The sequence below is a fragment of the Vigna unguiculata genome, chromosome 7 (assembly GCF_037176805.1).
Source record: "Vigna unguiculata cultivar grain cowpea cultivar isolate G323 ecotype 2 chromosome 7, ASM3717680v1, whole genome shotgun sequence".
NCBI lineage: Eukaryota > Viridiplantae > Streptophyta > Magnoliopsida > Fabales > Fabaceae > Vigna > Vigna unguiculata.
Window position 1 is genome coordinate 1,350,950 of NC_140798.1, and position 17,723 is coordinate 1,368,672.

General features: G+C 26.9%; 1 protein-coding gene across 1 annotated transcript; it reads right to left on the reverse strand.

Moving 5' to 3' along the window:
* Positions 1-2,386: 2,386 nt before the first annotated feature.
* Positions 2,387-6,022, reverse strand: LOC114192069 (receptor protein kinase TMK1-like). Its single transcript, XM_028081640.2, has 2 exons — positions 3,517-6,022; positions 2,387-3,191 (listed from the first exon to the last, which is right to left on the reverse strand). Exons 1-2 carry the CDS (start codon positions 5,882-5,884, stop codon positions 2,683-2,685), a joined length of 2,877 nt encoding a protein of 958 aa, XP_027937441.1. The 5' UTR covers positions 5,885-6,022; the 3' UTR covers positions 2,387-2,682.
* Between the last annotated feature and the right edge of the window lie 11,701 nt (positions 6,023-17,723).

A 17,723-nucleotide genomic window follows, 5' to 3' on the forward strand; every position in this document is an offset into this window, starting at 1 on the left:
TTTGCAATAGCACTTAACTGTAGTCACCTCACACCCAACGCCAAAACCATTGATGCTCTTTGTAAAGGAAGCGTCCAACCGTCTATCGTGGCACCTAACACCCTAAACCACTCGAGTTTATTGTCCAGAGAGCGCCAAAAGCTTTTAGAGTGGCACCCAATGTTACCTTCCCATGAGCTCACCGACTTGGAATTTTTAATCTACCTTCACATGGCGCCCAATACTTTGATTTTGCTATACTAGGTTACCCCACATTGGATTGTCCAAATGATCTTCCTACTTCCTTCCATTTATTTACCATTTTATAGTTTAAATTTTATCATTAGACAAAGCAAATTTGAATATCCTAGTATATCACTCAAAATACCCAATTTCATCAAATTAGTTTGTTCAATTCAACACACTTATTAATTAGCCCCATAATCAATCCCTAATCTAACAACCAAATATGCATGCAAATCTCTAACTTCACATAGCAATTTTAGCTCACTCATATAGGTAACTCTATTTACACAAAAGAACATCAAATCAACAATGTGAACATACTACAAAGATCACATACACACAAAGAATTAATTTGAGTAAAATTGAACCACATGTGATCAATTCTACTTGCATGCAATCGAGGAAAACAAATTTGGCTATAGAAAAAAGGTACAGAGAGAACTTACTTTGTTTACGATTTTGGTCCGATAAAGTTGTAGAATAATATGTTGTGAGCTCAACAAAGAACGGATGAAGAATGAGATAAATCTTTTAAAGAGAAGATAAAGAAATATTGAGAAAAAGAGAGTTTAGAGAGATAGTAAGTTTTTATAAAATGAACTCAATAATTGAAAAATATATTTATAATTTAGTATTTTATTAATAATATATTCAAGTATCATTTTATTAAATATTCTACAACTTAAATATTCATTTTCTAGATCTTCACAAAGAGATTCTAGTGCTATATATTTTACCAAATGGTAAAATTATTTTAATTAGATAAAAAAATATTTAATCAAAATATTTATAAGAAAAATGTATATTTTTAAGTATTTTATAGATAGTTTATGTATAAATTTTATATTTATAGTATATAAAGTTTATATCCAGAGTTTATTTAGTAAAACTAGCTTATAAATTAACTTATAAATTAGTTAGTATTCGATTATGCAAAAACAATTTTACATGGTAAATTCTAAGATATTTTAGCTAAAATTAATGAGATAAATTTCGAAACATAAGCCAAAACATTTAGTATAAGAACAACCACAATATAATCTCTTTATACACCCGATATTAATGTTAACATTTGTTAATGTATTATTAAGACTCATATTATACAACCTAGAGATTTCTTTTTGTAGATTACATATACATGACTTTCAATGACAACAAAGACTAGGATAAGGAAGCGAAACCGTCACAAAATTGTTATGGTTCGTGTTTTAGCAATTCAGCATGTGTACGTCTCATTTTTTTTTTTTTTCTACACATGTCTTGTTCTTTCTTAATTATTTCTATTTGATCTAGATGTGGTTTATTTGTGAAAATCTTTATGTATTGTTATACCTTTATGTTTGACGAAGATTTTTGGACTTATCTACTCATTTTTCTTATTTTGTGTTGTTCTTTGCTCCATTATCTTATATATTTTTTATTCTTGACAAAAAAATCATATATTTTAACTTCATTATGTTTTTTTCGTATATTTTAGGAAGGGAGTGAGTTTCCTCTAAATGATTCTCATTGTAAAAGAATCACTTTTAAATTCATTCACCACTTAATGACAAACATCTTAAATAAATAATGAAGTTTTAAACATTAAAAAATCATCATACAATTCCCAACCTTGAAAACATATTTTTCATTTTTTTTTATTTTTGATGTCTTGTGTAATTTATATATTTTAATTAAGTTTTCATTAAAACATTGCTTGCAAAAATATCATCCGATTTTTGTTTACCAACTAATTTTGTTTGGTTGGATCTTCTTTATTCATAATTTAGTTTGAATGTTATTTTCATAATTTGTAAAGTAATGCCACGTCATAAATATTCACCAAAAATATTACAAAATTATAATTCGAACAATTTCTTATGGATAAAACTGGAAACTTTACACCCAAAAGACTTTTAGCAGTTAACATCATAATTTGTATATATATATATATATATATATATATATATATATATATATATATATATATATATATATATATATATATATATATATAGATAAATTTGTTTCATAAATGAGATAAAAATATGTCTATAATAAGAAAGAATGTTGTAGTATGCACAAGTTTTAGCCCTTTTGGTACAATGCTCTTTAAACTGATTTACATGTCCAATATAGCAGAAACAGTAATCAATGAACAAATAGCAGGCTCTCTCATTGATTGTGGTTCATTATCTACAACCATTGAATCTTAAATATCAGAGTTGAAAATACAAAGCATACACATGAAAACTCTTAAATCCACCACTACACCACTTACAGTAAAAGAAGTGACACTGAGAGTGAAGAAAAGGAACAACTAGGAGCAAGGTTTTGAGTATAAAACCATAACTGTAGCTGCATCATCAAGACTAACATGATCTCCAAAACCATCACAATGCAAACACATTTGTCTACAGTTTTCTGCAATGTTAAGGTTTCGAAAGGTGCATTGAAGAAATCAACAAACAACTTGTTTCAGCGGCCATCAACAGAAGTGAAAGACTCTGCAAACCCAGTAGGTCTTGCAGGGATACTGCTCTTACTGTCTTGAAGATCCACATAGCTCAATTCCTTCCCTTCTGTCTCTTGCCAATCCTTCACCATTTGGTTGAGGGGAAGACTATAGTCGATGCCAGAATACTCCTCAGTCTCATCATCGAATGGTTTCCATTTCTCAACAAGCGGTCCAAGAACATTCACAACATGACTCATATCTGGCCTTTGGTTTGGTTCTCTGGCAGTGCAGTGCCCAGCTAACTCCGCAACGATGGAGACAATATCGAACATTTCTTCCTTTATGTCAAGGGCAGGGTCGACAGCAGCCATTAGTTTCTCCTTGTCTGATTTCACATGCCAGAACCACGATGCCAAGTACTGGCTTTCCTCGGGTCTATCCTCATCAAGTGCCATTAATCCAGTTACCAGCTCCATTAGCACAACGCCGAAACTGAAAACATCTGCTTTGGTGGTGACTTTTCCTGTCACTGAAATTTATATTTTAAAAAGCAGAAATCAGTGTAGTTCAGTGTGTCCAACACATCAGGATCATGCATTTGGGACTGTAAAAGTCTCAATATGGTCCCTGATAATGATATCATGCAGAATCATACTAAGTCTATCCTCCCCGGGGAGATATTTCTCTCTGTTTTCTGTGAAATTTTTAGCATTGTGTTCACTTCTTTTCAAGATTTCTCAGTAATAGCATATAGAATCAACAGAAGTCACAGCAAATATAAAGCGATTAAATTCGGGAATGGTATAAAATTTCTTATTATAAAAGATTTGCAAAATGAAATAAAACACAATTACCTGCATATTCTGGTGCCAAGTATCCAAATGTACCAGCAAGCCTGGTCACTACAGATTTTTTGCCATCAGGGGCAAGTTTCACCAATCCAAAATCTGAGACTTTTGCTCTAAAGTCATCCCCAAGCAAAATATTTGATGATTTAAGATCTCTGTGAATGAAGATCTGGTGTGCCAGGCTATGAAGATACTCCATTCCTCTAGCAACATCCAAGGCAATATTGAGCCTCCTCTTCCAAGAGAGTGGCTCCAGTTGCGAGCTCTTCCAATGGAACAGATGCATACTGAGAGCCCCTTGTGGCATGTACTCATAAACCAGAATCCTCTCATTACCTTCAACCGAATAACCCAAAAGAGATACCAAATGCCGGTGTCTGACTTTCGATAGAACTGCAATCTCAGACTGGAACTCATCCAAGGCCTTGCTGGTAATAACACCCGATTCCATTCGTTTCACCGCAATCTTAGTTCCATCATCCAATTCTCCCTTGTAAACTACTCCAAATCCACCGCGTCCAAGCTCATTCTCCCGTGCAAAATTCTTGGTCACGTTTCGAAGAACCTGAACCGATATCACAAGGTTCCCAGATTCAATGACATGAGAATCCGCACTTCCATTTAGAGTCCCAGAGCCAGTCACTGTGGAAACACTCCCATTGCCGTCGTTAGCAATTACAACCTTCAGCAAATTGTTCGAATCAGAAGATTCTCTGGGGTGAATCACCAGAGACCCTGCTTTCTCAGAGACACCCTTTCTCTTCCTGAAACAATACACAGAAAGCGGAATGAGAACAAAAGCCGCAGCAGCAACACCTGCGATAGGAGCCACAATCGTAACCAAGCCTTTCCTTCTGGAATTATTTGACTCAGGAGAGACACTGCCAGACTTTGGATTGGGACCAGTGTCTTTAGATGGATTAGGATTATGCTTATCAGATGAAGGAGGTTCAACCTCACCAGAACCAGAACCAGGACTAGAACCAGAAACAGAACCTGGTGCTGGGGCACCATGTAACTGAGGATTCCCATCAATCACAAGCTTCACCCCTTTCGCGAAACTCGGCAAGGGAAGGGAAATGTTATTACCACTCAGATCCAACAACGTCAATGATCTCAAACTAGTCCAATTACTGGGTATCCTACCACTGATATCGTTACCTCCCAATCTTATTCCAACAAGAGAATCTAACTTGGCAATAGAAGGACTCAAAGTACCACTAAGATTAAAGTTATTCAGAATAATCATTTCCACCTTTCCATCCCCATTGCACTTTATCCCCAGCCATGGCCCATCACACGGATTATTGCCACTCCACGAATCAACCAAAATCTGAGGGTAACCCAACCCCCCAAGAAAATCCAACAGCGCCATCACCTCAAACGCACACATAGCCCCAGGCTTCGACAAGCAAAAATTATTGCTTTCAAAACTCACTTTATCCGCTGCAAAATCAGGGATCGGACCCATGAAGTGGTTATTATTCAAATCCAACCGCTCCAACTTCATCCCACTCAAACCACGCGGAATCAACCCAACAAACTCATTCCCATTAAGATCCAAATCCCTCAGCGAGACCAAATCCCCAATGTTCATCGGAATACTCCCGCTAAACTTATTCCCGTGAAGCCACAAACTCGTCAACGAAATCATGCTCGCAACAACTTCAATTTTCCCTGTAAGTCCGTCGCCACGCTGGTTGTTCAGCCAGAGAATCTGCAACGCCGGAACGGCGTTCAGCGCCGCCGGAATCTCCCCGGTCAAGCTGTTCCCGGAGAGCTGCAGCACCTCCAGCGACGCCAAAGAGCCGAGAAACGCAGGAATGGGACCCACCAAGTTGCAGCTCATGCAAGAAAAGTTCCTCAACTGCGCCGAATCTTCCAAAGTTTGAGGAAGCACCCAGCCACCAGAAGAGGCATTGAGATTATTGTAATCCAAAGCCAACACCTGCAGACTTCGAAGCCCCCGGAAAAAATCTCCGGGAATGGATTCAAACCCATTGCGGTTGAGAAATGCGTACTTCAAGTTTGACAAGCCATTGAAGGAGGGTAGGGGCCCGGTGAGGTTGTTGTTCTGCAGACCCAGATTCTCCAACATGGAAAGCTTGTTGAAGTCGGAGGGTAGCGGGCCCACCAGACCCAAGTCCTTGGTCTGAATCTGAGAAACTCTGTTGCCATTGCAGAAGATGTACTTCCATGGCGGATTCCCACACGGGTCTCCTCCTTCTTCCGGCCACGGTAAGAGCTCTTTGTTCTTCAGACCACTTCGAAAACTGTTCAGAATCCCCACATCGTTCGGGTCCGTTTCGGTTAACACCACCGTCCACAGAGAGAAAAGAAGCAACGGCAAAGAGTATGACAGAGCCATTGCCATTGCCGCGTCGCTCAAAACGCTGCGTTTTGGAAAGGCATCGCCATAGAGAAGAAGCTTGCTGCCACCAACTACGAACAGTGAGTGCAATGTATTAAGATTGAGTTTGATGTTCCTGTTACATTATAAGGCCATGTTTGTCTCTGCACTAATAATTACAATCACTTCCACCACCCACGTCCTATTTTTGTAATATAGGTTAGTATTTAATTAACCTAAACTCCCCTTGTCACCTTTTCTTACAATTCACTTTCATAACATTTTTATTAATTTATCTGGTTTCTTTAAAAAGAACAGTGTTTTTCATTACAGATAATTTAAAAATGCAAAACTCATTGGTCCAATAACACTTCACAACGTCACGTCAGATCCACACGAAGAATACGCAGAGGTTAAAATAACCATGCTAAAACTAAATCAATTAATTTCACATTAATTATTTCACGTGTGCAATTACTTCTTTAGCTTCTTTTTTTTTTATTTCTCTTATTCGATTATACATTTCTAAGATGTACATTCATATTTTCTCGTACAATAAAGTTATACAATAGATAAAGAGTGGCTCACCATAAATATGAATTTTAAAACAATGAATACTAATATATATATATATATATATATATATATATATATATATATAATTTTAATAAATGTGAACTAAATTTACTATCGGGACATACCCCATTTACTCTTTTTTTTCATTAATTATAAAAGTCGTGACACTAAAATTTAGAAAAATAAAATGTTTTTTCTTATATACTTCTAAGAAGGACACTGCTGTGTCTATGGATCTTTTTTCATCCTTTAAAATTAAATTTATTACCTGGTTACTTCATCCATTTTTTTAATGGTTAGTTTTTTTTAAGAAATTCTTATTTATCGGTGTATCTTTTAAGTTTTAAGAAAATGTATTTTATTTAATAATAACTTTAATGCAGTTTTAAGATAATGTGTTTTATTTAATGCGGAGAGAAAACAATTAATTATGTTAAATAATAATACGTTAATAAAATAGAAAAATATATTTTCAGTTGCTGAAATTTGATCTAAATTTAAAAATATCACTAGTCGAAATTTATTATTTAGTGCTTAGACTTTCAAAATCATTGTTTTTTTCCTACTTCTAAACAATTATAAAAATCACAAACAGCATACTACATTTTATTTAATTAATTTCATAAAATAAAAATATAACATCATTCTAGCCGATACCTTTTACGATTAATTAAAAAAAATTAAAATATTAAAATATTAACATTGACCTAGTCCACGTTATCTTTTAATTTAATTTATAATAAATAATAATATATTGTTAATATATAATAATAATTCTAATATACTACTATTATTAATATCAATATTAGTAATAATTACATAATAATATTATTAATATATCAGTAACAATATTAATAATATTGTTATTTATTATTAATTATTAATTATTATTAATATTAATAATTAATAATATTATATAATAATGATAATTATATATTATCATTAATAATATAATAATATTATTGATATATAATTATTAATAGTGTTATTATTAATATTAATAATATTATTATTATATAATATTCTTAATTATTATTAACATTATTACTTATATATTTACATGTAATAACTATTAGTTATTAGTAATATTAATATTAATAATTAATATATATTAGTAATATTATTATATATTGTTAATAATATTAATATTAATATATATATATATAATGACAATACTATTAATAATTATGTAATGTTATTATTATATATTAATGATATATTATTATATATTATAAATTAAATTAAAAGCTAATATTTAACTTTTTTAATTTTTTTTATTAATCATGAAAACCGTCGATTTAACTTACGCTAATTTTTTATTTTATAAAAATAATTAAATTACATTGACATATTTTTTGTTATTTTTTAATGTTGTCATTAAAATCGAAAGATAAGATGCAAAATCAAATAGTAATCAAGTTTTAACTAGGAATCATCTTTAAATTAAAGTCAAATTTTATGGAATAAAAATAAAAAATATTATAAAGAAATAAATAAATTAATATATATAATGCTGTTTTAAATTAAATCCATTAAAATAACTTTGTTAAAATTAATTACTGAATTTAAAATATCAAAGTTAATTTTATCCTTTAAAGGTTTTATGGTTTAACATACTCAAACGTCTAACTTCAAATTTATCATATTAATAAAGAAGTGAAGACGGTGTAACTTTTTATTAATAGATAAATATCTAAAAGTACATCTTAATTATAAAAATCATTTTAATATTTTTTTTGTAGTTTCTATTATTTTTAAACTTTGGTCAACTTCAAACTTATATTTTACAAAATTAGTTATCTTTTTATTTTTTCCCATTTTATAAATATATATCTCTGCACTTAAAATATTTTATGGATTACTGTTGATTTAAAAATATATTTTAAGTCAATTATTATATAAATATACTGTAATTGGGTACAGCTCGTCATTCTCAAAATACGTGCCTCACGGTTCGTACTTTAAGTTCGGAGACTATTTTTTTTTAACATGATTCTATATTAAATGATTCTTTGTTATTTAATGAAAAATATTTTTTATTACTTTGGTATATCATTTGTGGTACATCCCAATTGGATAACAGTATTTGCTAGTTTTTAAGTTAATTTTAAGTTTAGATATATAGAATAAAAAAAATCAAGTTTGACTAAGGTTATGATATTGCAATGAATATTTTTTTATCTTAATCTTTTGTCAATTAATTGCTTCCTGTTTTTATTGTATGAAATTAAAAATAAAAGGTAATTTTTTTTGTCAGTTTGACCAAGATTTTGACGTTTCTTGAAGACTTTTTGAACAATAATAATATTTTAAACTGATTATTAACATTGACCATTAATTAATTTAATTGTAAAATTATAAATATTAATTTTATTTTTGAATTATCAAATATCTTGACTTTTTTACACCAAATATTGGAATAAATTTTCAATCCAAAAATAATAATACTTTAAACTCATTATTAACAATTTGATAATTCATTATTTTAGTTTTACACTTACAAAATATTAATTTTATTTTTGAATTATCAAATCTTGACATTTTTTACTTAGAGTAACTAATTTGTTTTTTTTACAAAAAAAAAAAACATTAACGCATTCCATTTCATTCCATACCAACTTCTAGTGTAAGTTTGGATCTAGTTATATATTATTCACAATGAAGAGAGGCACACATCTTAGTGTTTTTTTTAATAAATAAATCAAATAAAAAGAATCAGGTTTTATTTTTCGAACTAGACATATTTAGTATGTAAGTTCAGAATTTGACTTTCAGAAAACTGAATTCCTAACTATCAACATAAAAAAATTATAAAATAGTTTTAATGTATTTTTATAGTAATTTTAAAAAATAAAAAATAAAATAAAATAAGTTAAAATAATTAATTAAAATACTGAGATTAATTTTAATTTGTCTTGAGAGAAATAACAAAATAAAAAATATTTGCAGTGTAAATAAATTTTAGAAAAAAACTGAGTATAATTCTAATTTTGATTTTTTAATGTAATTGAGAATAATATTTTATTATTATAATAATTTGTAAAAAAATATTAATGAAAAATACAAGAAAAATATAAAAGGTATACCATTATGATGGAAACATCATTATATTATTATGATAAAATAAAATTATCTAACAATTTGATTATAGTAATTGAAAATTTATAAATTATAAAATGATATAAAATCAATTAATGCAATGATACTTAAAATTAAGGATTAATTTGAAATTTGAAAGTTAATGATAATTTAATTTGGTGTGAATAAAATATTTGAATGTTTTTAACTTTACTTTTTTTATCCTTACTTCTTATACAAAGAAAATCATTATTTTATAGCATAGTGACCAATACTTAAAGAAATCATAATCAATGATTATGTTCAATAGTCATAATCGAATATTTACGTAGCTATAATGAATGATCATGTTGCAATATTAAATTTTAATTTGTCAATAATTACTTTATAATTAACTATTTTTTTTATTTTAATATATATATTATTCTTTACTCTAATATATATGTCTGACTATTAGAAACAATATCACATTATAGTTAATTTTTTACTTCATTAAACCTCGTATTATTGTATAAATGTTTTACTATATTCTTTATCTAGAATGAGTTATTTCAAGTGTGTTATATTCAATATATAGATTTATTTAAACTATTTTATTTGTTCCACTAGCTAAACATTACGTATCATGATTTTTTAAGCTTTATTTAAATTCTTTTATTGCATATTAAATCACAAGTATATATATATATATATATATATATATATATATATATATATATATATATATATATATATATATATATATATATATATACTAGGTACTCATGGAATATAAGAATGAATACTAAAAAATAGTTAGTCACATGGCATAGATCTTACCATGAGTATTTTCCTTTTTTTAATATGGGTATAGACAAAATAATTAATTAAACTTCTTCTATCTATTCTCATTCTTAATGATAATAGGTTAAACTTATGAATCAGATAAATGAGTTGAGCTCGTTTGAGAAATGTTTCACAGGAACTAAACTTTTTATTCTTAGAAAGGAATTTTAAAATCCTTAATCATGACACACACCATGTTTATTTATATCCATGATTTAAAAATGTAGTTTGAATCTAGATGATAATATTTATTGATCTCACAAGAGTTGGTCCTTGAATCTGGTTCATTAACATAACTCTATACTTATCAATATATTTTGAGATGATAAACTAAAACTTTTGAAATGAGTTTTTTTTATAAGATAAAATTAGTTTAAATACATATGAAAAATAAAAATGTTATATATATATATATATATATATATATATATATATATATATATATATATATAAGAACTTCTACAAATCAATTGTTTGGATGGCGATGTTATCTGTGCAATTTTTTTAAAGAAAAAAGAATGAAACAAATTTACCTTATCAATTAAAATTATTTTATTTATAATTTAGAAGTAAAGTTTTTAAAAAAATCACGAGAGAAGTTCTATAAATTAGCCTGATTTTTTCGTAAGTTAACATTATTATATAAATATTAAAAAATAAAAATAAAATAAAATAATATAAAATAACTTTTGCAAATGATTTGTTTTGATCGTGTTATTCATAAAATCTCTTAACGAAAAAGGAAAGAAAATAAATAATAGTTTCTTCTCATAAACTACAACCAAGTTAGACATAAGTTAAAAATAAAAGTTATATAAACCTTTTTAGAAATTAATTTATTCGTAATATAATTTTAATTTATAGAAGAAAAATAATATAAATTTTACATCTTATTTTTGTTTCATATAAATATTTAAGAAAAAGTTCGTCTAAATATATCTACATTAATTTACATATCTAATTTTAACCTATGGATAAATTTATTTTGTGTTTCACCCTAAATGTACTAATGAAAAAAAAAAAATTGTCCAGACATAGATTCTAATGTTCTACTTGTTTTAGGAGATAACTTTCAAATTGTTTTAGACAAATGGTAACCCATGTTATTATTATTAAGAAATATTTTTTCTTTCTTCAATTTCCGTATCGATTAACTTTGTTTTTTTCATTATCAAAAAACGAATTTATTAACAAGCAGTAAAATATTGAAAAAAGAAGAAGATACTAATTAATTAGTAAGTTGGAGATATAAAAATAAAAATAAAAATAATAATCATGTTATATAACTAATGACAAAATCAAACGATATAATATTTAAAAAAATTAAAATAATTTAAAAACTTAATAAAATACTTTGTTTAATAAAAATCTTATTAAAAATATTGAAATTCATAAGATATTTAAAACAAGTAATTATATTTTTTATCTTACATCTTGATTTTGTTTTGTTAAGGTTTTTGGCTTGCAGTGAAAGTGGTGATACAGAAGAAAACAAAACAAAAGAAAACTTTTTGTGTTATGTAAGAGAATCTTGATATTTTCAGGAATCACGTGCCTCGTTTAGACTAAATCGCTGGTTCTGACGTTCACAACTTTCCTTTATTGTACTGCAATCTAGTAAACTCACTAAACTCTTCCTTAAAATTAATTTTGCATTAGACAAATAATTAAACACTAATTGAGTATTAGATAACATAGACCATAATTTAAGTTAGTTATATAAAAATGTATTCAAATATTATTTATATATATATATACACTATTTATTTATTATACATTATTGTTAATATCAATCAATTTCAAGTTCAAGGTCGAGGTGACTATTTTATGTATAACCAAGATGAAAATGTAATATTTCGAAGAATAAATCCTGAAAGTACAGAGGAAGTAACAAGTTTTATAAAATGATTACAGTATTTATAAATTATTAGGATCGGGTGCTTACCATTAGTCCAATAAAAAATCATAACTGTTAGTTAGGACACAACTTTTTTTTATTTAAAATATAGCCTAAGTTCAAGTGTCACGATTTATTCGATTATGATCCAGCTCTACTTGACCTCTGTCATGGAATAATTGATATCACTTGCAACAATTTTCTCCTCAACAATTATCTTACTAGGAATTTCACTTGGATTGTGACTTGGTTCACTTGATCTCCACCACGAAACAATTGTACAACCCACAATATATATATATATATATATATATATATATATATATATATATATATATATATATATATAACATTACACGTATATTGGTGAGAAATTGTGAAGGAAGAAATATGGAAGAAAAAGCCTTAGGCGTAGGGCAATAAGTGGCATAGAACATGTGTGACTTAATTGAGATGAAAGCTTTTGGCTTTTGTGGTGGATCTCGTGAAAAGGGACCACCACTGCCCTATCAACATCAACCCATCAATTTTATCTATACGTTTAATTTCGTGTATTTTTATTCACTATATTGTAAATATATATTTGAATGTAAATTTTATATTGTAAATTAGTTTCATAAGATTAAAATAAATCAAAGTTTTGATTTTTAAAATAATACTAAAGTTTATTTATTTCAACAAAATTGACTATTTATTAGATTTATTATTTTATCTTTTTCATATACTCATAAATATTTTATTTCACATTTAACAATTTTTGTGGGAATTATTTCACATTTAATGAAAGAATAATATATATATATATATATATATATATATATATATATATATATATTATTTTTTCAAACCAATTTTATACTATTGAATTAGATTATAAATATAAATTTAATAATTCAAAGAACTCAAATCTTAAAATATATGCATAATAGAAGAATTGAAAGAGTTGAATCTTCCATGGAAGAACTTGGCATGCCTAATATTGATCGAAATAACTTTGAAGACATGCAAGAAAGATGAACATAGAGACAGTGAAATGAAGAATAAGAATGTTTATTTTCTTACTGCTATTAGAAATCCTATTGTGTAGAACTGTCATGAAATACATATCAATTAATAAAGTTAGGTAACTAATTAATACTAAACATTTAAGGGTAACTTGCTAGTAGGTTTGGGAAAAAATATATTTCACCATTCAAATATGATACGCGACTCAAATTTATTATTTTTTAAAAGAAAATTAAAATAAACCAATTATTTTATGAATAAATTAAAAAAAATAGAAAAACTATAAAAGAAAACTTTTACTACTAATTTATATATAAACTAATTTTAATTTATAAAAAAAATTATTTTAACTTTTGTAGTTCTCTCTCTTCAATTCTTTTACGAAAAATTGTTCCAAACACATCAAAATGAAATTACAAAAATGAATTTTAAAAAAAAATTGCATATAGTTCCACCAATATAAACAAATAGTGAAACTTTTAATATGATATATGCACTATTTTACCTATTTTTATCAATTAGAAAAAAATTATTGTCTAATTAAAAAAATGGAAGAAAACTTGTAAAATTAAGTTAAGTCCTTACTTGAATTAGCATGATATGAGCATATTTTAATCAATGATTTTCGAAAAATATAATTAAACTAAACGTAATTTTAATATCAATATTTACACAAATTTACTAGAGTTTATTTTTCATACGACGGAAGTAACGTGAGAGTTTATTTTTCTTCTACACCCGTACAACATCACTTTTATGTTACATATATGAATAAATATATAAAATAAGCATATACTTCCTAATTACTAACAATATTAATTATGACTTAACTTTTATTAAGAAAATAATTGATCTAACGGAAGTAAGATCTAACTAAGTTCTGCCAATGATACAACATTTACAAATATCAGAAAAACGATTTATTTAACAATTATGCCTACTATTTATTTTAAGGTTTAAATATATTTTTATCTCTTAAGTTTCAATGAATTTTGTAGTTAGTCTCTCTTCGAAACTTTATACCAATCCAGTCTTTCATAGTTAGAAATACGTGGATTTAGTCCTTTTTACCAAATTTTGTTAGTAAATTTTGTAATTAGTCTCTCTTCGAAATTTTGTACCAATTTAGTCATTCATATCTAGAAATGCGTGGATTTAATCCTTCTTACCAAATTTTGTTAAGTTTATTTGATATTTTAAACACATTTTATGATAATATTTGAGTTAACATTAAAACTCAAATGTATCAAACAGTATAAACAAATCAAATACTATATTGAAATGCGTTTGAAACGTCAGATAAACTTGAGTGATTAATTTCAAATTTCACTGATACTTTAGGGACAAAAACATATTTAACCCTTATTTTAATAAATATAGAAGAGAATACTTTATCTTATTTAACTTAAACTTACAACTTTTATATTAAAAAAACGCGTTTCCTTAATTGTTTTAAGGAACAACCTAGTAGAAATAGTATAGGGTAACATAGGATGTTAAAAAAAACTGAACCTTGTTGCTGAAGATATTGCCAAATAAATATTCATCTTGTCATCTTTGCATTTAATGTTGACAATAATAATAATGGATTAAGAAAAAAAAAAAAGTACACCATAATAAACTCCTTTTAAAAATTGGATGAACCATTGGGATTGAATTAAGCACTAGTGAAAGGTCTACTAAAATAATTCAACAAAAATTTCTTTCACTATAGATTTCTACTTAAGTATATTCATTCCATTAGTCATATGAATGCAATATAGTAATAAAATTAGTTTACTTTTATTTCAAGAATATTACTTTTAGTAAAAAGGCATAATAAAATCAATTAATAAAATAACTTCTTCCCAACACTAATTAAAATTATGATAATAAATAGAAAGAAGCTACCTCAATCATACGATAATACTATTGTTGTCATATATTGATAATATAAGTTGGTTGAGTGAGATAATTAATGGTTATTCTTAGATACTCTAAAGGGTCAAATATGGAAGACACATATTATAATTGAAATTGTTTATAAACTTGGTGAACCATTTAGTTGCCTAGTCAATTCAATTCCCCAAAATGCAAAACAATTCCAAATTTGGTGAATGATTCGTTGGACTAGTTTATAAACCACTGAAAAAAATTTATAAAGAGCCCATTGTTTTACTATTTTTAATATATTTAATTTTTAACTAAGGCTTTATAACTTTTTTCAATCATTTTTTTTGTTAATCAAATAGTAAAGATCCAATGTTAAATTGCAAATGGTTAATATATATGATATAAACATTTAATTTACTTGACATTAATATTTTTATATGTTTTTTAGTATAATTAAAAACTATATTAATTATAATTAATTTAATACCCTAGTTTAAGAATAACTACATTCATCAATGTGAACTAATACATTGATTTATTCACTGTGTACTTAAAAATCTGTCACGTTTTCTAAAAACACGTCATTTTCACTTTTAACATTCAAAAAGTCGTATATTTTGTGCATGTATGGTAGACTAAAGTCACAATACACATATATTTAACAATGATTCCGATTATTAAAATGTAAATAAAAATTTACATAGAATCATTAGTATAAGCAACAACATCAATCTAATTAACATGGTTGGTAAATAGTTAAATTCTTTAAACACGTTTTTTAGGATTTCGATTGTTGAAAAATATATATATATATATATATATATATATATATATATATATATATATATATATATATATATATAAGTTTAAGAATAAAACCATTTTCAATTATCTATGCACTTTAAAATGGAAAAAACTACGTTATAAGGATACAATAATTGTTACAATAGTCTATAAATAAACTGTGCTTAATATTGCAAAATCTTGAAAATTCTACATTCGAAGTTTTAATAATTTTATCTATTCATGTTACATTTTTTATTTTTTTTACTATTTAATTGAAATTGTTTATATTTCTGTATTGATTAGTTTAATTAATTAAATATGTTTATGATAATACTCGGTTTATGATCTTATTTTCTATGCAAATATATTTTAAACCATAAAATTCAAATTAAAAAGCAATTTGTTACTATAATCTTCTCATTGCTAAATACTCACCCACCTTTTGGAATGCTGAAAATTTACTAGTACTCAAAAGTTCACTTTTCACCAACCCTTTAGTATTTACGCAATTCATTTATCGAGTCCAAATTTTTTATTAATTTTTTTAGTATTATTTTTTACTGAACATTAAAAATACACTGTATTAGTATTTTAAATATCTTTTTAATATATTTTAAAATATCAAAATTTAGTGGTAATTAATTAGTGTAGTATGAAGATACAGTAAAAAAAAACACAAAAAATTTCTAAAGAGAATCCAAATTCTTCATTATCCTAACATTTAAATTTGACATTGTAGTTGGTAATAAAAAACATTTTAGTTCAATATATACAAATATTCAGTGAATGAACATTCATTTTTTAAAGAGTAATGTTCCATATCAAAATCAATTTGGAGCATCCTACTACATACCCAGCAAATCCTTTTTTATAAACCAATAAATAAGCATAAATTATTGTTGTTAGTTAGAACATTAATTATCATTCTCAACAACACCATGCATCGCATGTAAACCTCAAAAAGCAACTTAGTTTGTTGCAAATTAAGTGCATTGGACATATTTAACCAATCATTGTTCCTTCAACAGACATTTCAACAAAAATGTGGGTCCATTTCCATTTTCCACTTATCACCATGTCTATTTTTTAAATTGAAATTCTTAGATTCTATCGCGGGAGATAAATCACAAACTCAATTATTATTATCACGATTCTGAAGAATGGTGAGGGTTCTGGGGTGGGTTTGAGTGTGGGGTAGAACACAGACAAAGTTGGACCCATCGTCTGGTGCAATGTTTTTTGTTTTGTTTGTAGTGTCTGGTGAATTTAAGAGTGCACTTATTAGGACCAAAGGGATAAAAAGTTGTTTCATTTTGCCCTTTTCTCTAACCTAATTATGCACCCCATATTTCTTTCCATCTTGAACTAGGTCATGAAAAATGTTTGGTATTGGACTTTCACCAAATGGGTTGTAATCATCCTTTTCAAAAAAGATTAATGAGTGGCTTACTATGAACAAAAGACAAGTTTCAAGTTATGAAACCCTTTTCTGTTGGATTATGTACCTTGCACTTCTTCTTGAATGAGTATTTCATTATGAAAAAAAATTACCTTTTTTCTATGATGTCCTACTTTGTAGCTTACGACCTTTAGGTGAGGTGTTCATAAGTTTTCTTATCTAGATTTTTTGTTGTCCCTTTTCATCATTCTTTTTTCTGGTAATTAACTTATTGATACTGATATTTTGGTATCATTCTTTTTTATTACCATTTGATACTATACTTCATTGTTATTCATTTTTTTTTCTAATAATATAAAAAATAATTTTTATTACGATTATTTTATCTTATAAAAATTGTCAAGTAATCCTCAAATGATATGAAA

Bases quoted from the DNA above. Each gene is read 5' to 3' on its own strand.
- LOC114192069 (XM_028081640.2), bottom strand. From the start codon at position 5,884: ATGGCAATGGCTCTGTCATACTCTTTGCCGTTGCTTCTTTTCTCTCTG. The intron at 3,192-3,516 runs GTAATTGTGTTT...TATAAATTTCAG, and splicing joins CTTGGCACCAGAATATGCAG to TGACAGGAAAAGTCACCACC.